The sequence below is a fragment of the Dasypus novemcinctus genome, chromosome 24 (genome assembly GCF_030445035.2).
Source record: "Dasypus novemcinctus isolate mDasNov1 chromosome 24, mDasNov1.1.hap2, whole genome shotgun sequence".
Lineage (NCBI taxonomy): Eukaryota > Metazoa > Chordata > Mammalia > Cingulata > Dasypodidae > Dasypus > Dasypus novemcinctus.
In genome coordinates, this window is record NC_080696.1 from 60,117,505 (window position 1) to 60,139,112 (window position 21,608).

Here is a 21,608-nt window from a genome sequence, read left to right on the forward strand (position 1 = left end):
TGTGGCACCATTCCTGGGCAGGCTGCACTTTCTTCGCGCTGGGCAGCTCTCCTTACGGGGCGCACTCCTTGCGCGTGGGGCTCCCCCACGCGGAGGACACCCCTGCATGGCAGGGCACTCCTTGCGCGCATCAGCACTGCGCATGGGCCAGCTCCACACGGGTCAAGGAGGTCCGGGGTTTGAACCGTGGACCTCCCATGTTGTAGACGGATGCCCTAACCACAGGGCCAAGTCTGCTGCCACGACAGAGTATTGATTCAAAGCATGGTCGCTAGAGCCAGCCTGCCTGGGTTCTTACCCCAGTTCTTTCATTTACTTGATGTGTGTCCTTGGTCAAGTGACCTAACCTCTTGCTGCCTTGATTTCCTCATCTACAAAGATAAAGATATTCATAGGATTTTTATGAGCATTAAAAAGGTGTAATACTTTTAAGCATAGTGCCTGACATTTGGCAAGCACTTAAGCAGTTGTTGCAGAAACCAAATTTAAGGGAGTTTCTCCTTATTTATATTTTTCTTTTCTCTTCCTTTTTTTCTCTTTCCTGTGTCAGGTTTGGAAATGAGTGGGCCATGAAATGTCATAGGTGAAAGTCATTTGAGGGCTATGGAATATTTTGTGTCTAGATTTTCATGGTGTGGATAAAGGTTTGATATGCCCCCAGGTGAACAGTTTGGGAAAAAAACAGTTTCTGTTAAATTGGTGATTTTATAAAGACTGTTGTAGTCTTGTGCTGAACTTTTTAAAAAAAAAATGCTTATCTTCTTAATTCTCATTCTTTAAATTCTGCTACAACTTCAGAGGCTTTAGCATTTTTAGAAATTAATCAGTAATGCTTTTTTCTCCCTGTATGGCCTCCCTACTGCTAAGACACAAATGATAATATTTTATATAATGTACATAATTTAATGTTTGATACAAACTGTTTATTTGTACTTGCCATGTTTCAAATGGGTCTTTGACATAGTATCAGTTACTAGTGACTTAAAAATCCCAGTTTCATGTGTCACTTAAAAATCATTACAGTGTAGTATTATTGAATAAACCTTTATATGTAGAACTTTGGACCGTATGTTTTTCAGAGATGGAAATTAATTGGAATTTTTTTTCTTTTCTTAGGTTGACAAAGATGCTGAATTAGTGGCCCAGTGGAACTATTGTACTCTAAGTCAAGAAATATTAAGGCGACCAATAGTTGCCTGTGAACTTGGCAGGTATGATTATACAGGAAAAGTCTTGTAAATGATGTTGAAGGGAATTTTAATGTGTACATGAAGTTCTTGATTCATCAAGTATGAATTAAGCCACGTAATTTGTGAGCCTAGGTTCCTGTTCCTTGCCTCTGAACAGACTTCTGTACTCTCCTAATCACTGTGGCTTATTGAACCCATGGACTAAAAGCTTAGGTGCCAATAGGAGCTAAGGTATAAACATGAATGTAGAAAGGAGTCTTGTGACATATGGTTGGAAATGGGGGTACTGGGAAACTGGCTGGTCAAACAGTTGGCTGTTGCCCAGTTCCATTGAGTTCTTGTAGTTCAAGAATGTGGACCCTGTGATTCCAGATCGTCTGATATTTTTTCAAGAAAAGCTGAAAATATGTACTTTTAAATATAAATTTTCCAATTTTTAAAGCCGTTCGGGTCACATCCAACCTTCAGACTGCCAGTTCACAACCCTTGATTTAAGCTAGTTTCTTTCTTTGTATGCTCTGGACTGAATATACTTCTAGTAATTTAGGACATATAAATACTTTTGGATTGTGTTTCTCTCTCTCTCTCTTTTTTTTTCCAGGAAGAAGCAGGGATTAAACCCTGGACCTCATACATGTAAAGCGTATGCTCAGTCACTGAGCTACACACACTCCACATGGATTGTGCTTCTTTTTGCTCCAGCCAGTTTATCCTTCCTCCTTTGGTCATTTGAAGGTTGATCATTGTCATTGTTTTGACTGATCCTTATTGTTGCAGGCTTTATAACAAAGATGCTGTCATTGAGTTTCTATTGGACAAATCTTCTGAGAAAGCTCTTGGGAAGGCAACATCTCACATTAAAAGCATTAAGGTAAGACTGATGATTCCAAGGGTCTCAGTGAACCATCAAAAACTAAACTGAGAAATCTGATATTCCGGTCTCACCCAGCCATCTAATAAAAGTATGATCTTGGACAAGTCTCTTAAAGGCCTAACCAGAAGTTTCCATACCTCAACTTCCTGTATTATAAATCGGTTGTGATTTAATATAGGTGAGAGTGCTTGGAAAGTCTTAATGTGCTAAATTAAGTGTTGGGATAAATTATTTTGGTTCTTAAACATCAGATACTTTTTGATTTGGAAAATGCTTTCATAGAATTAGAGAATTTTAGGGGTAGATCACTGTTAAATCTGTGGTTAATTAAGTCTTGCTGATTAGAAGTTCTGATAGGCAGTTAAAATTCTTTCAGAAAAGTAGACAAACAAGGTTTTAGTAAACAAAGTTTGTTGAGAAGACAAAAGTCTGGTCAATGGGAAAAAAAATCAAAACAATAGTGGAGAATTTGAGAATCATCAGTCTGGTCCAAACTTTTCTTTTCAAGGTGGGAAACTCATTGAAATGGACTCACCTTAGGTCACCTGGCTTGAGCCAGAACCCACACCCCAATCCCCAATCAAAGGTTTGGGCATATTATTTCTTCCTTCCTTTTTCTTTTTACTTTTTCTTTACTATACTTGCTTTTAGTTTGAATTCTTGGATAGATTATGGGATACAAGGTCATTTTGGGTGAATTAATTCTGAAATGTAGCTAATGGTAGTGCTATAGAGGTACACGTGCTGACTTCTGCCATCTTTTACCTTGGGGAAGATAATTCATTTCTAAAAACCCATGGTAGCATGAATTATCTTACCTCAAATCTAATTATTGGATTTTGAAGAGTTACTATGAAAAGAATAAAATATATTGTTGATAACTTTTTATATTGATGACATGTTGAAATATAGTATTTTAGACATAGTAGGTTAAATAAAATGTGCTATTTAAATAAACTAATTATCAATGAAATTAATTTGGATAATTTTATACTTAACAAAATATACATGCACACAATATTCAATTTTGTGGTTGAGCTTTTAATGAAAAAAACAACAACCAAAAAACCTTCAAGAAATCGCAACAGTAAAGACAAAAGGGAGAAGCGGACTTGGCCTAGTGGTTAGGGCGTCCGTCTACCACATAGGAGGTCCACGGTTCAAACCCCAGGCCTCCTTGACCCGTGTGGAGCTGGCCCATGCACAGTGCTGATGTGCGCAAGGAGTGCCGTGCCACACAGGGGTGTCCCCCGCATAGGGGAGCCCCATGCGCAAGGAGTGTGCCCTGTAAGGAGCCGCCTAGCGCGAAAGAAAGTGCAGCCTGCCCAGGAATGGTGCTGCACACACGGAGAGCTGACACAACAAGATGATGCAACAAAAAGAAACACAGATTCCCGTGCCGCTGATAAGGATAGAAGCGGTCACAGAAAAAGACGCAGCAAATAGACACAGAGAACAACCGGGGTGGGGGGGAAGGGGAGAGAAATAAATAAATAAATAAATCTTAAAAAAAAAAAAGACAAAAGCATTGAAATAAACCATTGCAAATACACAAGATTGTAATTACTGTAAATTAATCCACAAGCCCTCTGAGCAGAGAACTTAAGGCTCATGCCAGCTGTCAACCAGGCATGGCTTTCCTGTCAAGGCCCTCGGCAGCTCTCCAGGGTGTTGGAATAAAAATGGGTCTGCTTAAGTAAAAAATGCCTCAGATGCTAAAGTAGGGCCGTTAAATCAGCTCCTTGTAAAGTTTAATTCTTGAAAACCTGAATGTGTATCTTGGAGTATGGCCGTATTTTGGGGATAATTTTCTGCCTTGGCTTTAGTAGGCCGTGGCCTCATGGATTTTACTGTCTATTCAATTAGTTTATAAATATGGGTGGTCAGGAATAGGAGACAGCCTCAGTGAGGGTTCATCAGAAGGGAAAGTAAGTACTCCTTTATGGATGGAACTAATGAAGGGCTTTTTCTTAGGAGGGTAGTTTTTTATGTCAGACATTGCTTCTCCTGAAATACGAAAGTATTTGAAAAGTAGGAATTAATTACCTAATTTACTTGCCCGACAGTGGATTAAAAAAAATCTTGGGGGAGCATCAGTAGTTGAGCACCTGCTTCCCACATACGAGGTCCTGGGTTCAATCTCTGGTACCACCTTAAAAAAGCAAAAAAAAAAAAAAAAAAAGTTAGTTTCTTCCACAGTTTATGGTTTAATTTCTATCCACATTAATTGACAGCTGAAGGAAAGTGACTAAAAGAAGTTTGGGTGGAAAGGCATTAGAGTATTAGTTTCTCTATTGACTCAGTGGTTATGGTTACTAAGGCAAAGGATGACCTATTTATCTAACAAATTCTTATGATGTTGGCGGCTTTTTTGCAGAATGTGACAGAACTGAAGCTTTCTGATAATCCCGCCTGGGAAGGGGATAAAGGAAACACAAAAGGGGACAAGCACGATGACCTCCAGCGGGCGCGTTTCATTTGCCCCGTCGTGGGCTTGGAGATGAATGGCCGGCACAGGTCAGTAGTGGACATGGAATAGGTGATGTGGGAGTCTGGCAACTTTTGTTGTTGGGGTTTGTGAAGTCTGTGGGATCTGCTGCTAAGGAATCTTTCGGTTTGGGCAGTGCCTTAGAGGAAATGATGCTGGGTTACAAGAGCACGTTGGCTTCTCATCATCCACCTGTAATTTGACTTTTGAGCCCTCTTAACTTTTTGTTGTCCTGGTCTTCTATTCTTGAAAGCAGGAGAAGCTGAGATTTAAATGTTTTCATGTGACACTTATGAGGCCTGGGTTGGGTTATTTGATTATGTTTTCCTATGGAAAGAAAAGGGCAAATGCTTCCCACCAAACGAATCCCATTCCTTTATAATTGCTAAAAAATTAAGCAGTGGAAAACAGTGTTATAGACAGTATGGTTGATCACTTGGCTAAAGGCCCTGCTGAAATGATAACTTGCTTTGAATTTGCATCTAACAAATCCTGCAGCTGGAGCACCAGAAATCTCACCATAGAGATTTATATGGAAAATGTTAAGTGACCTGTATATTTTCCACTTTAAAAACTATAATATTTGAATGGACTACTAGTACCTTTTTATGGGAAGTCTCTCACAAAGAAAAAGCTTTAAACCTATTCCCTACCACTTGGGAATATCTTTTTTCCTTTTCTTTTTTTTAAAGATTTATTTCTTCCCCCTCCCTCCATTGTCTGCTCCCTGTGTACATTCGCTGTGTGTTCTTCTGTGTCTGCTTGTATTCTCATTAGGCAGCTCTGGGAACTAATCCTGGGACTTTCTGCAATGGGAGAGAGGCTATCATTCTCTTGTGCCACCTCAGCTCCCTGGTCTGTTGCGTCTAGTTATTGTCTCACTTCTGTGTCTCTTTTTGTTGTGTCATTTTGCTGCGTCAGCTCTCTGCATGGGGCAGCACTCCATGTGGGCCAGCTCGCCACACAGGCCAGCTTGCCTTCAGCAGAAGGCCTTGGGTATCAAACTCTGGACTCTTATGTGGTAGACGGGAGCCCAGTTGCTCCCAGAGCCACATCTGTTTCCCTGGGAATATTTTTACTAGCTGACAGTCCAGACTGTCCTCTGGAATCTTCCATCTGACACACTACATACTGAATGATAGCAGTTTTTATTATTTTCATTCAGGAAAGGAAGGGGAAAAACATCTCCGTTAAGTGAGAACTTGCTAAACTTGTGCGTGTGTGTCTGGTAAATGGTTTGTTTTGTGTCAAAGGAAAGCAGATGGTAAACTGTACTGCATATTATCACGTCCTCAAAAACAAAGCTATTAAACTGGGCAGAAAAGTAAAAACTTTGATGGAGTTATCATCAGCCGTATTTCATCTTGAGCATTCTGGCAGAATTGTCTGCATGCACATGATGGACAGATACAGGCATCTTCTCCCTCCTGGGCACTGCTGCATGTGGCAGACTGTGCCAGAGAACTGACCCCTGTGCTCTGAAATGAAGTAACCTGTGGCTATATGGGTTTGGAGAGGGGTAAAATTTAAGGCCAAGGACCTTTTGCTTTTAAAAGATAGGCTCTTCTTCAGGTGATCCAAATTTAAACCTCTCTCTTAAGCGTCATCATTTGGGTCAAGCAGGAAGTATTCTGGGGAACCTCATTACCTGGCCTTGTCCCACTTCTTTTTAATACTTTATTTATAATATACGTATACATATATAATTTTATGCTACATAAATTTCACCCCAGTAAATATATATGTATATATTTTTTTTACTGAGGTGAAATTCATGTAGCATAAAATTAAACATTTTAGCGTGTACAGTTCACAGGATTGTGCAGCCAGCACCTCTGTCTTGTGGTACGGCTGTATTTTCTGGCTAATATTCTGCCGTAGCCTCCTCATCATCACCCCAAGAGAAAAACCCTATATCCATTAAGTCATCACTCCCCACTCCCCTCCTCCTCAACCCCTGACAACCAGCAGCCTGCCTTCTGTCTCTCTGGATTTCCCTATTCAGGATATGTTATATAAATGGAATCAAGCAATGCATGACCTTTTGTGTCTGGTTTCCCTCTTCATTTTAAGAAAAGCATGGCTCACCCCAAAGGAGGAACTTAGCGGAAACAAACTCAACTTCGGGGTCTTGAGAAGGGCTACCTGTAGTAGCCTGTTGCTCTAGTTGTGGTTTCCCCTAATCTTTTCCCTTTCATTTGCTGGTATATTTCTTCTCCTTTCCTCTTCTCAGTTAATTGAGTTTGCCTCTTTTGGCTTTGTCCTCCTGCTATTAATAGAGCCTCAGCACTAGAAAATTGACTTTTAGATTCATTTAAATATGTAGTAACATCTATAATAATGACTTTTATATACAGGAAAATAGAAATAAATTGCTGAAGTAATAAATATATTGGGTCTTTGTTTTAAAAAGAAACATATTTTGGTCCTAAGCAATATATAATGAATTTGGTAAAATGTCATTATTGGTTTTGTCAGGCCATTCTTTATTCACAGTGATTTAAAAGGGCAAGAATAAAGTAAAATGTGAAAGTATTTGCAGCTCCTTTCCCCCAATCCTAGTCTCCAGTGATAGCTTTATAATTGTTTGGTGTTTAATGCACCCCTCTACCTGCACACATACCATATACTTATATCCATGCTTACAGACACCTGTGCCAATCGGCACATAAACAAACATGTTCTCCCCAAGTGATCACATATATGTTTTGTAACCTGTTTTGTTCCCCTCCCCAGACTTCTCAGTCTAACTTAAACATGTTTTCATGGCCTTATATACACACTTACCTTACTCTTTTCCGTAGTGGTATGTATGTTCATAATTTCTTTAACCATTCCCCTATTTAGACAAGCATTTAGGTGGTTCTTTCTTTTCCTTGTTACAAATAGTCCTTTACCATACATCATCATCAATATATATTTGTGCACCTGTGGGTCACTGTCCAAAGGAGAAACTCTTAAAAGTGGTATTTTACTTGATATTGCCAAACTCTCCTTCTGAAATGTTGTACTGCATTTTATGTGCCAATTTTCTCAGATACTTTCCAGCTGGTTAACTTCAGTCTGTTTAATTATTGCCTGATAGGTAAAAAGTCATATGTCATTGTTTTGAAATTCATTTATTTAACAATTGAGTGTAAGCATCTTTTTTTAATGCTTTGATCATTTTTTTCTGTAAACTGTATGCTAATGCTCTTTGCCAATTTTTCTGTTATATTGCCTATAATTGCTTTTTTAAAATAAAAGTGGTTTTATTGAGATGTCTTCATATACCTTACAATCATTCAGCATATACATTTAATAGCTTGTATTATTGCTATTTAAGGCCCTTTTGAATATTCGAAAAATAAGTCCTGAATCTCTTTATTTATTTAAAATATTTCCCCTGAGTTTCTGTTATGCCTTTTGACTTTTTATATTTGTGATTTTGGTTTCAAAGTTTTTCAGAGAATTTTAGGTATAATGATTTGTTCTTCCTTAATGGAATCAAATGTAACCACTTTTAGCTTTGTAGTTCTTAGCCGTTTGTAAACTGAACACATTGATAATGTGGATAACAGTTTTTAAATTATTTAGTCATTCTCCTCATTGACTTATTTCTCCAGGTTTTGCTTCCTGAGGTGCTGTGGTTGCGTATTTTCTGAACGAGCCTTGAAAGAGATAAAAGCAGAAGTCTGTCACACAGTGAGTTCTTTATGTGTATGATGTTGCCTTCTCAGTAGCTGAGGAAATCAGGTGGTTTAGGATCCTTCTCTCCACTTGTCTTTTTTTTTTTCCTCTTAGGAGGTACTGGGGATTGAACGCTGGACCTCATACATGGGAAGGAGGTGCTCAACCACTGAGCTCCACCTGCTCCCTTCACTTGTCATTTAAACATCCTTCAATTCTCCCTGGAACACAGATCTAACAAGTTGCTTTATTCTTAAAAACCCTTCCATGACTCTTCGTTGCTGCAAGTGCAGACTCACACTGCCTCTTGTGATGTGTGACCCCCGCCGTCCTGTGCAGCTCTCTCTTTGCCTTTGTTCCATCCACTGGAGCTGCCAGCCTGGTGGGTTCCTGTTCCCCCTGTGAGCCTTAGTTCCAGAGTTCTTGCTCTGTGAGTCGTTGCTGCCAGATCTCCCTCCATGCTCTCTGAGCACCTTGTTATCTCACTTTTCTGATCATAATGTAATTGTGTATTTATGCATCTGTTTGCTCACTGGACTGTGAGTTTTGGGGGGTGGAGAACAAGGCTTGTTCATCTCTTTATCTCCAGGGCTTATTTTCTCCAGAGCATATAGCATGCCCTCAGTAGATGGTCACACATGGAAACAAATGACTTGCTGTGCGAGAGTCTTTTCACCTCCCACGTAGTGAACACCAGTGACTCGGGCTTAGCGATCTTGCTGCTGCTGGGACCTAGAACATTGGAGCCTTGACGTTCTGCGGGCCGCGCAGACCCTGGCACTGACTGTGACATCACGGCTGCAAACCAACTCCTGACTGTATTTTCACCTGTGGGAACTCTGCTTGAATTCCATTAGGCCTTACTGTATTGCTTCTCCCTCTGTAAAAGAAGCCAGGTATGGTGGAGGACACTGGGTGATCCCAGGTGTATAGGTTCAGAGGCAGGCAGGAGCTAATGGGGACTGAAATCAGCCATTACCCTTGGGGCAGGGGAAGTGGCCAGAGGTTGGCATGAGGGTCTTCTGGGATGCCTTCCCCTCAGGTAGACTGGGGAAGACCATGCCCAGTTCTCATTGCTCTTCTCTGCATTCTTTAGGGAATGCTCTTGGCTCTTTGGGGACTCCTAGCCCATGTCTGTCACGTGCCCATTCTCCCGCCGGTCTCCCTGGGTCCCATAGCCAGTGGAAACCCACAGATCTAGGGACTGTTGGTGGTTTTAGTCACTCCTGTGTTTGGGGGTTCATGAGGATCCATGTTCCTCTAGTGTGATAGTATGTGTAGCCTGTGGAGTTCTGGTTTTGCCACCTCGTTGTCCTTTCTATTTCTGTGTGGAGATTCAGGAACATCTACAAATTGTGCTGCCACCTTTCTTACTATGTTTTGGGGTAAAAAAAGTATTTAGCTATCTTAGTTCATGAGGTGGGGGTATGGGAACAGGGAGAGAAGCCAGAGGCGTATGTTGGACTGGACTATAGAAATCCTCTAATGCTAGAGCGAAGAGCAGGTGCAGCTGGAAATGTAGCAGGAAAGTGCTTTGGGGCATAAGTGTGTAGACCTGTGCAGGATGAACAGAGAGAAAAGACTGAACAAGAGTGAGACTGGTGACAGCAAGTACGGGCGAAGGAGCCTGTATGAGAAGCATCGTGAAGGCAGGGGGCCTCAAGAGGCATGGGAGTCCCTCAAGTGAGAAGGGGACCTTGCCTGCACCGTGTGTTTGAATGTGTTCACATTTTAACAAACCGTTTGTGAGGTGTTGTTGAGTTAAGTACAGCTACAAGTATACCTGGGAAGTCTATTGGGATGAATAAGTATAAGAAGATGGAAAATTAAGCTGGAATGTCTTACAGAGGCCAAATGCCCTAAGTCTGTGGCTCCCAAACTAGGCTGTGCCTCTCACCACAGAGCCTTGTTACATTCTCTTTCTCCATCTCAGACCCACTAAATCAAAATCCTCAAGGTTGGAGTAGAGTCCCACAGAATTCTAATGTTTAAAAGCTCCCAGAATAATTCTAATGGATAGCCAGATTTGGGGGACCCACATATCTGAAATCCCGAGACTTTTTTCCCTTCTAACCATGATGGTAACTGTCAGTTGGATTGGCGAGTGGCTGTCCTCTGCATTGGCTGACCTAAGACATCCATATTAGTGACCAAGCTGACGTAAGTACAGCAAGACAGTACTTCTGTAGAGAGCTTAATGGAGAAGTTGATTTTATTTCTTGGGAATGCAATATTTTAAGGGAACCCTGAGGTCGTTTTGTTGGTGCTTGAGAAATGCTATTGAAAGCTAGAAAACTTGTGAAATCTGTATCTTGAACACTTCAAGGAAAGGAAGGAGTCAGAAGAAAAGGGGAACAGAGCAACAGTTGGGATTGCACAAGGAGAAGCAGAGACCAGGTGGTAGACGGAGCTGCAGGTAACTCCCATCACCTGATGGAGGCTGCTGCAGTTGTCATGAACTCCTCAGTTAAAGTGGGATTCTGGGGTTAAACTGGGATACCAGCTGTAAGTCCAGTCTGCCTCCTGGAGAACATTTTCTTAAAAATAAATTTGTTGCCAGGAGAAAAAGATAATGAGAGCTTTCCGTCCATGTAATCTACACAGAAATTGCCTTTGCAGAGCTAGGTTGAATACTGTGCGCTTTAGATACTCGCAGCACTCTCGAGTGGGGATCATCCATTCACATGCACAGCCCGTGGTGAGAGCCTGGTGCATGCTGGCCTTGGCCTTGGGAAGATCACTTCACCTCTCTGGGCCTCAGATTCTAAAATCACATTTCTAGCAGCTTCCATCTTGAGATGCAAAATTTTAAACAATGATGTTTTAAATTGAGGAAATAAATTAAGTGGCACATTCATAAACTAGTATCAGGAATCAAGCTCCTATTTCTAATTTAGAGTCTGTAGTTTAGTCATAGTGAGTATTTTGTTTTGGCTTTGTATATTATTTTTTAACAAATAATTATATTGATACATGCTAATAAAGGATACCATTCATCCAAAGTGTATAACCAGTGGTATTTGGTATAATCACATAGTTGCACATTCATCACCTCAGTCATCATTAGAACATTTTCATTATCTCAATGATGAACAAAAAACAAACTGACAAGAAGATTCTTCACCCATCGATCTTTCTATGCTTCTCCTGCTGTACATAGCTGCTATTTCTGGCTGTTCTTGCACAATTACTTACTGATTAAGCGGTTTTATTGAGATATATTCATATACCATACGATCTATCCGAAGTGCACAATCAATGGCTTTTAGTATAATCACAATGTTCTGCATTCATCATCACAAAAATTTAAAAACAATTCCATTACTCCAAAAAGAAAAACTCCACACCCTTTAGCAGTCCTTCCCCAGCCATATATGACCACCAGTGTAATCATTCTATATTTACATTTTATATAAAGGGAATCATATAATATGTAGTACTTTGTGTCTGGTTTCTTTCATTTAGCCTAATGTGGTGGTTTTTTTCTTTTTTTTGGTTTGATAGTAACATCTTGTAGTGTTAACATACATTTGTTCGATTTTAAAGAAAATCTTATGTATGCAATTTTACCCATATTCATATTTCGCATGCAGTTTTACTATTGCTATACAGTTCCACGTTACATTTTTTTATCTTAACTTTTAGTAATTAATATATGTGACCTTAGACTTTTCCTTTAAACACCTTTCGTACCCACATACTAGTACTGCTCATTATAGACATTATGTTGTGCTTTCATCTCTTCTATTTATTTCCATAGATTACCTCATGTCCTTTTTACCAGTTCTGTACACGTTAACCCTCAGCTTTCCATTCTTGAACCTCATTCAGTTTTCTAGTGACCCATATTCAAGTTATTAACTCCATGAGATTACACAATATATGTAGTTCATAGTAGTGCAGTCATACAGTATTTGTCCTTTTGTGTCTGGCTTGCTTCACTCAACATTGTGTCCTCCATGTTCATCCATGTTGTCATATGCTTTATGACCTCATTTTTCCTTACAGCTGCATAATATTCCATCATGTGTATACACCACAGTTTGTTTATCCACTCATCAATTGATGGACACCTGGGTTGTTTCTATCTTCTTTTGGCAGTTGTGACTAATGCCGCTGTGAGCATCGGTGTGCAGATGTCTGTTCATGTCACTGCTCTCAGTTCGTCTTGGTGTATACGTAGTAGTGGTATCGCAGGGTCACATGGCAAATCTGTATTCAACTTCTTTAGGAACTGCCAGACAGTCCTCTATAGTGGCTGTACCATTCTACATTTCTGTCAACAGTGAATAAGTGTTCCTGTCTCTCCACATCCTCTCCAGCACTTTTAGTTTTCTATCTTTTTAATAGTGGCCATTCTAATAGGTACGAAATGATATTTCATTGTAGGGTTTTTTTTAAAGATTTATTTTATTTATTTCTATCCCCCACATCCCTGTTGTTTGCCCTCACTGCCTGCTGTGTTCGTTGTGTGCTCATCTTCTTTTTAGGAGGCACCAGCAACCAAACCCAGGACCTCCCATTTGGGAGGGAGGCACCCATTCACTTGAGTCACCTCCACTCCCTGCTTGTTGTGTCATTGTGTTTTCTCGTTGTGTCTCTTCGTTGCATCATTATATTGCATCAACTTGCCACGCCAGCGCATCATGTCAGCTCGGTGTCTTGCTCGTCTTCTTTAGGAGGAACCTGCAACCGAACCCATGACCTCCCTTGTGGTAGGCAGGCACCCAGCTGCTTGAGTCACATCTGCCTCCCTCACTGTAGTTTTGAGTTGCGTTTCCCTAATTGCTAGTGACAAACATTTTTTCATGTGTTTTTTCGCCATTTGTATTTCTTCTTTGGACAGGTGTCTATTTAAGTCCTTTGCCTTTTGTCTTTTTTTTTTCTCTCCCTTCCCCCCCTTCCCGTTGTCTGCTCTCTGTGTCCATTCACTGTGTTTTCTTCTGTGTCCGATTGCATTCTTGTCAGCGGCACCAGGAATCTGTGTCTTCTTTTTGTTGCGTCATCTTGCTGTGTCAGCTCTTTGTGTATGCGGCGCCACTCCTGGGCAGGCTGCACTTTTATTGTGTGGGGCGGCTCTTCTTGCAGGGTGCACTCCTTGCATGTGGGGTTCCCCTACGCAGGGGACACCCCTATGTGGCAGGACATTCCTTGTGTGCATCATCATCTGCACATGGCCCAACTCACTACACATAGGTGAGAAGGCCCTGGGTTTGAACCCTGGACCTCCCCTATGGTAGGTGGATGCTCTATCAGTTGAGCCAAATCAGCTTCCCCCTTTTCCTTTATTTTAAGGATAGGCAATGAGTAAAGACTTTATTAAGAAACAAGAAAAGAAAAACAGTACACATTCCAAGATATGTATTGCAGGTATGGTACAGGATAAGTGGTGCACGTGGAGCCTTGGGTTAGGCCTTTTAAGACCTTTCCTCCTCCTCCCCTTTCCTAATGTTGGGGAGAGGCCCTAGCCTTTTACTGTTCTGATTGGTTGCCTTACATTCCCTGCCTGTTAGTTCTTGGGACCAATAGGAGGCCTATTTTTTGGAGTTATCTGGGGCTTTCCCTTGAAAGAGTTCCAAATGGGACCTTGTGGCCATGGTCTTGGGAGGTCTTTCCAGCTTTGTTCTTTATAGTGACCTTACCCTCAGGGAGCTTCCTGGCGGGGTTTCATGACCATGTTCTCTGCTGGATCTTCTCTCTTGCCCCTATACTGAACTGCCTCAACTTCCCCCTCACAGAGTTTACACCCTTATTCTTAAGGGGAGCTGTAGGGTGAAGGTCATTCTTCTGTAGCTGCTTCCCGCTGGTTAGGGGGAATAGGTCCAGAGAGTAAAACCCTCTGGCTATTCTATTGAGGTTGAGGGAAGCAACTCTGGCACCATGGTTGGAATTGAATGAGATCCCCACATGACTAATATCTTGTTCTGGAAGATGTTGATTCTGGAAGGAATAAACTTAGTTAGAATTTAAGATACATGGTCCTACTAAAAGGATAAGAAGATGGTGGCACGCAGGCCCAAAAAGGGGGCCAGCCATGACATACTGGACCACGAGAGTGAGAAAGGCCAAGTATCTTCAGAGACTGCATCTTCCCAAAGTTGATAGGAAACAGCATTTTTCCTTGAGTTCTTTTATGCTGTTGGTTAACTCTAAGAAGAGATTGTGGTAGACCTGCTGGGTTTGGTATAAACTGCCAAGCCCATTTCCCATGGTGGTGGTTATGCCCAGGACAGCTAGGAGAAGTATGAGGAGAGGCACTGCCCTAGACATAAACTCACAAAGACAGTATAGGCAACAACAAGACAAGCATATGGCAAGCAAAATAAAGACAGTACTTGAGAGAGCCATTCTTTTGTCTTATAGGCATGGTCGTTAACTGTTTAGAAAATGAATTGTTTACCAAGACTTTTAGCATGTTAAATATCCTTCTGCATATGATCTAGAATGGAAGATATATTATCATATTCATCAGGTACATCGGTACAGCACATATTACTAATCTCTGCACCAATCAATGCATAAGTTCATCTTTGAGCTGCAGTTAATAGCTCTAAGCTCCAGTTTGCAATACGATACATATTATCTTTCCATGGGAGCAAGCCATAATGCCAGTTGTGTTTAAGTTCTACTCACATTACTGTAGTAATTATTGCCCACTTGGTATGTCCTTCACACAGCAGCATGCTGTAGCACCGTTGATCCTCGAGAGAGACTAGGAAGGTACGACTTCATTGTTTTACTGGCCTGGTGCATAGTGCCCCTTGAATGAAACAGAGGCAGTCTGCGGGCAGTATCCATTTGTAAATCTGGCTATAACAAGCCATTACTGGCTGCTTCAGGAGTCCGAAACTGCAAAATATTCTCCATCCACTTCAGGAGTATGTTCAGAGATATAGTAGACACTTTTATTGTTTTAGGGGTTGTAGTGACCAACCTAGCCAATAACTCAAATGGAGAGGTACCATGTACTGTACTGAAGGCCTGGTTTGAATGCAGAAGAGTTTGATGATATTGAAATCTCTTTTTATACATTTTCTAAACACTTCCAGTGCAATGTATAACATTAAATGAGCTTGGCTATTTTTAGTACTTCATTTTTTACTTTGAGGCCTTAATCATTATTATGTTAACAGGTATTTTACCTTAGCAGTGTAGGAAAAACTACTTTCTCCATTATTTTATGAAAACCTAAGATGCCCAATAGAATCAAGGTTATCTTCCCCACTTTAATATGCAAATTGAGGTGGCCTCTGACAGATTTCTCTGTTATGAAGCTACTTTTTATTATCATCAATCACTTTAGGTTTCTAAATAATAATGGCTTCCCGGAATTAGCTGTTTAAGTGTTTCAGTTTAGAACATGCTTTTACAAACTTCTTGTAATTACCCATAACCACATAGTTACTTTACCTTTAAACAAGCTTATTAAATTATAGTTAGCAACCAATGAAATTTATTTTATCCATTTAAGAGTTTTGTCTTACATACTTAGTTCTGTGAAAACTAGTCATTTCACTTAAGGATGGATCTATATTTCATTAAACACAAACTTGTAGTTTTAATCCTAAAGATTTAATACATATAATGCTAATTAATTTTATTAGTTTTCTGTAAATCTAGGGAGATTACATCCAAGCTAAATAAAATGGAAATAATTATAGTTTATGCAAGGAATTTTTTCCTTCCTTCACAGGAGGCTAAAACCTCTTTCCTCTAATAAAATTCTAAAATTGTGTATGACTTTAAAAACATATTGACTGCCAGGTTCTGGAATGATTGTAATTGTTTAATTTGTTTTAATTATAATTTAGAAAAGATCTTTTCATAGCTTACAAGGACATTTTCCATTACTTACTGAAATTTGACAGTTGGATTATTAATGATTCTCATTTTAAGGCTGTTAAAAGGTTTAAATCAGGGAATTTTAGGACAAACTATGATACTTAATTCCCCAGCCTAGAAGGTAGGATTTTTGTCACACCTTGCCCTTCCCCCATAGTTCTCCCACAGAGAAAACTCTGGAGGGTGGGGATGGGGGCTGAGTCAGAGAGCTTAGGAAAATTTTTTTCCCTTCCCCAGCAGTTTGTATATACAGAATTCTATATGACCTTTCCATCCTGCTTAGCCTAATTTGTGTTCCAGGAATATTCATTCACATAGATAAGCACATATTTAATTTTCAACAATTTGAATAGAGCGCTTTTAAGAATTTTATTTGTTAATTTGGTATTACCATCCTGATGTATGCAAATATACACTGAGTGAATAGACACAGAGTGTTAGACACAAACACACAAACATACAGCTCACTAATGTTACAATTTTCATTCTCTTACAAAATAAGTTTAACTGTAAAATAATGTATTCTTTGAAGGCGATTTCTGATAATCCGTACTGTAACTATGCAGTTTTGCACAGGAAACTTCATTCTTTAGTTATTGGCTTATCACCAAATTGTTCCCAATGTTTTATTTTTTTATTTCTCTCCCCTCCCTCCCCCAGTTGTCTGCTCTCTGTGTCCATTCGCTGTGTGTTTTTCTGTGACCGCTTATATCCTTTTCAGCGGCACCGGGAATGTGTTTCTTTTTGTTGTGTCATCTTGTTGTGTCAGCTCTCCATGTGTGCAGTGCCATTCTTGGGCAGGCTGCACTTTCTTTCACACTGGGTGACTCTCCTTACGGGGCGCACTCCTTGCGTGTGGGGCTCCCCTACGCAGGGACACCCCTGCGTGGCAGGACACTCCTTGCGCACATCAGCATGCTCATGGGCCATCTCCACATGGGTCACAGAGGCCCAGAGTTTGAACTGCGGACCTCCCATGTGGTAGGTGGATGCCCTATCCATTGGGCCAAGTCGGCTTCCCCCAGTGTTTTAAAGTACAATCTACAACATTTTCCTTTACTTCAGAGCTTTGCTTATTTCCCATTTTCATTTTGACAGACCTTGGATAAGCAACAATAATTCCAGTATATATTCACTGAGGTCATTGAAGTCTCAAGGAAAGCTTTTCTCATGACCTGCTTTCTGGAATCTTGATGCTCAAGGTGGGAGGTCCTGCACTCCCCACTCCTTGGAGGTCCCTGGACTGGAAGAGTGGACATCCAACCCCAAGGGCCAAGGATTCCCACCACATAGCCTCAAAGGTCATGGGGTCCCTGTGGGCTCTTGCCTAGAGTAGGTAAATTGGAATCCACACCTGGATAATCGTAAGAGAATGCAGGACTATTAACACCAGTAGAGGGACAGGAGACAGGGATGTCTCAAATTTGCCTTCCTCTGAGCCATAGGGGGCAGAAGTTGCCATGCTACAAATGGGAGAATGGAGTAGTTACCGTCACAGTGGTGACCAAGTATAAACCAAGGATGAGACCAGTCCTGAAATAACCATAAGGAAAGGCAAAGCCAGTTTAGAATTACTATTACTATAGGAAACACATGCAAGGGTGAGGCTAGACTGAAATAGCCATAACAAAGGTAAATTAAGCTAATTACCATCACAATAGTAGGCCTAGGTTAAATCCACCCAGTTACAGCAATTTCCACTTTTACTGTTTTGTAATAGAGCCATCTATATAATGATTTTAACTCTTAGTTACAGTTTCTAGTAAGTTTTCACTTAAAAACAAATTGGGCACTTTCATTTATTTACTAAGCAACTAAAACAATTTTATTAGTAACAACATTGCTAAGTTTTCCTGCTTTTGCCAGCAGTTGAACTAATTCCACTTGCACTTTTAATTTCTTTTATATATCAAACCCAATTCAAGAGAATATTAACATTTAAAGACTCATTTTTGGTTACCTGTCACTGTTATCCAGTTTGTAACAGGCGAACCCCAAATCTTACAAGTTTCTAGACATGAGCAGACTGACAAAGTAAGCACAGATTAGAACTGAAAAGAGATAATTTTACACACTTAGTATAGGGAAGGACCTGACGGAAGCTATTTTCCAGGAACTTTTTAATTGGTGGCATATGAAGAGGTTCCTTATTCTACAGGACAGAGGTTTAGTAAATGGCCTTGCTCTTGATTCCCTATTCCCTCCCCTTGTTAGGCACAGCCAAGGCTAGAGAGGCCAGCATGCATGGAGGCCAGGACTGAATACTTGGCTCCCAAGTTAATTAAGAATCTTAAGGGAAACGGACTTTGGCCCAGTGGTGAGGGCGTCCGTCTATCACATGGGAGGCCTGCGGTTCAAGCCCCGGGCCTCCTTGACCCGTGTGGAGCTGGCCCATGCGCAGTGCTGATGCGCGCAAGGAGTGCCGCACCACGCAGGGTGTCCCCCGCGTAGGGGAGCCCCACGCGCAGGGAGTGCACCCATAAGGAGAGCCGCCCAGCACGAAGGAGGGAGCAGCCTGCCGAGGAATGGCGCCGCCCACACTTCCCGTGCCGCTGAGGACAACAGAAGCGGACAAAGAAACAAGAAACAAGAGCAGCAAAAAGACACAGAAAACAGACAACGGGGGAGGGGAGGGGAGGGGAATTAAATAAATAAAAATAAATATTTTTTAAAAAAAAAAAGAATCTTAAATGTCATATCAAGGATCACCCAAAGCTCCTGGTGATGGTTCACTCATGGTTTCAGGCCTCTTTCATCTTCCCCTGGGACAAAACCCTGTCCAGGTGGTGAGACAGCATGGGGCCAGGTTCCTGCTGATGTGGAGCCTGGATTTGGATGGTCCTGCGGTGACAGTGCCTTTAATGGTGGCGTTTCAAAGGTGAGCCTGCTTCTGGGCCCTATCCCTGGGTCCCTCCTCATCTACTTCTTGGTGGCTCAGTCTTGATTGTTGAAAACAGCAAAGGCTGTTTTTAAAAGGGAGTTAATGGAAGTTTGGGGGCCCAGGGAAAGTTTTTTGCAGCTTTCTAAGGATTTCTGAGGCAAACTGGCTAATAAAGTGAGTCCTAGAAGATATGCCCTTCTCTAAGAGTCAGAATCTGCAAGAGGGTATTTTTATTGCCTCTACCAGCTTTCCTTGAAATAAGGCTGGGTTTTTTGTTTCTAAGTACTTTCCCTGAACTTATAATTGACTAGTTTGGTAGTGCATTTCCTTATCCCTTTAAGGAGACATGATCACATGGTCTCTGGTCCTCAGATCTGTCTGTTCTCTCCTCTCTTACACAGATTTAACTAGAATTCAGGGTCCCATATAGAGGCCCCACTGTAGCCAGCCACATGGTATGGCAGGAAAAGATTAGCCTTGTACTTTTTAGACCATCAGTAGGTAGGTTGTCCCAATTCCTAAGAAGAAACCCCAATGAGGAGTCTGCCGGAATGCCAAAGAAGCCGCGCCCATTGTTCTAGGGAGAAATGGAGAAAAAAGTCTGTCAGCCTGTCTGGCATCCCAGCCTCCAAATTGAAGCACCCAAGCCACTTAAGTCTTGAAGTGTTGGGGGATGTTTGGAGTTCCTGCTCTGGTTCCTGGCATCCTGGAAATTTCAGAGACCATGCGCCCGGGTGTCCCTGAGGCAAACTAGGACTGAACTGAAGCTGCCAACCTAAGTCCTTTTTCCCTGGAAGAGGGGCTGGCTTGAAACCTTTCTTTTTACCTACTCTTACAGAGGTCTTAGAAAGATTGACTGTGAGAGAGCCACTGCCAGGGACCAAGTTCTGCAGTTAAAACCAGACATTAAGCAGTACATTAAAAAGCCAAAGGCTGATTGTTTTGTGGTTTACAGGCTATCAACCTCGGGGCCAGGGAGGTAATGAATTAACAGGAATCTCAGGGTTTCTTGGGAGCTGAGTAAGGAACAAAACTGCGGGCTCAGCCTAGAGTGAGAGTCTTGGGAGCCTCACTAATAAAACAAAAGAGGGCACAGACAGACTTTATTTTAAAAGCCTAGATTCACCAGTGTTCGGGGAAGGGGTTGGGGCGTGTTACTTGCCTTTTTATCTCCTGGCTTACCTCGCCAAAAATGTTATTGGAATGCTCTGGTTTCTGGGCCTCTAGGTTCTTGGCTATGTCTCATAAAATAATTTAAGGACACGGCACAGGATACAAGGTAGTAAAGTATTTATTAAGAAACAAGAGGGAAGCAGATGTGGTTCAAGTGACAAGGCCTCCACCTACCATATGGAAGGACCTGGGTTCGATCCCTGGGGCCTCTTGGTGAAACAGAAGAGAAAGCGTGCCTCTATGGAGAGCCCGTGCCCTCGTGGTGAGCCGAATACCCATGTGGTGAGCCAAGTGCCTATGTGGGTGCCCACATGGTGAGCCAAGTGCCCAAGCGGCGAGCTGAGTGTCTGCATGGTGAGCCGAGTACCTGCACGGTGAACTGAGTGCCCACATGAGTGCCCATGTGATGAGCCAGTGCCTGCACAAGTGAGTCACACAGCAAGATGATTACACAACAAAAGAGAGATGAAGGGGAGAGTCAAGGTGAAGCGTAGCAGAGACCAGGAATTGAGGTGGCACAATTGACAGGGAACCTCTCTCCATATCAGAAGTCCCCAGGACTGAATCCCAGTGAATCCTAGAGGAGAAAGACAACAAGAAAAGACAAAAAAAGACTAATAGATACAGATCATACAGCAAATGGACACAGGCAGCAAAAACAGCAGGGGCAGAAGGGAAGGGGGAAATAAATAAAAGAAAGAAGAAAAAACCATATGTAATCTGAGACATGCTTTGCAGGCATGGTACATGATTAGTCATACCCTTTTGCCCATTTTTTGATCAGGTCCTTTGTCTTTTTGTTGAGTTGTAGCATCTCCCTATATATCATGGATATTAAACCCTTACTGGGTATGTGATTTCCAAATATTTTCTCCCATTGAGTTGGCTGCCTTTCCACCCTTTTGACAAAGTCCTTTGAGGAGCAGAAGTGTTTAATTTTGAGGAGGTCCCATTTATCTGTTTTTTTCTTTTGTTGCTCATGCTTTGGATATAAGGTTCAAGAAACCACCACCTACCACAAGGTCTTTAAGATGTTTCCCTACATTTTCTTCTAGTAGATCTATGGTCCTGGATTTTACATTTAAAAGGTCTTGGATCCGTTTTGACTTGATTTTTGGATAGGGAGTGAGATAGGGGTCCTCTTTTTGTTCTTTTGGTTATGGATATCAAGTTCTCCCAGCACCATTGGTTGAAGAGACTGTTTTGGCCTGTTAACATGACTAGTTGGCCATAGAGGTGAGAATTTATTTCTGGATTTTCAATTTTATTCCACTGATCAATTTGTCTATCTTTATGCCAATACCATGGTGCTTTGACCATTGTGACTTTGTAATGTTTCAAGGTCAGGCAATGAAATTCCTTCCATGTCATGCTTCTTTTTTAGAATGCTTTGGGCTATTTGGGTGTACTTTCCCTTCCAAATGAATTTGTAATTGCCTTTTCTGTTTCTGTAAAATAGGCTGTTGGAATTTTGATTGGTATTGCATTGAA

At 41.4% G+C, this 21,608-nt stretch overlaps 1 protein-coding gene across 1 annotated transcript in view; it reads left to right on the top strand.

The window, feature by feature from the left end:
• Positions 1 to 21,608, top strand: part of RTF2 (replication termination factor 2) — a 66,364-nt gene that overhangs the window by 10,824 nt on the left and 33,932 nt on the right. The window contains exons 2-5 of the mRNA XM_058287256.2: positions 1,117 to 1,211; positions 1,968 to 2,061; positions 4,442 to 4,581; positions 8,158 to 8,236. Coding sequence (XP_058143239.1) covers positions 1,117 to 1,211; positions 1,968 to 2,061; positions 4,442 to 4,581; positions 8,158 to 8,236 — 408 coding nt within the window. The remainder of the gene's footprint in view (positions 1 to 1,116; positions 1,212 to 1,967; positions 2,062 to 4,441; positions 4,582 to 8,157; positions 8,237 to 21,608) is intronic.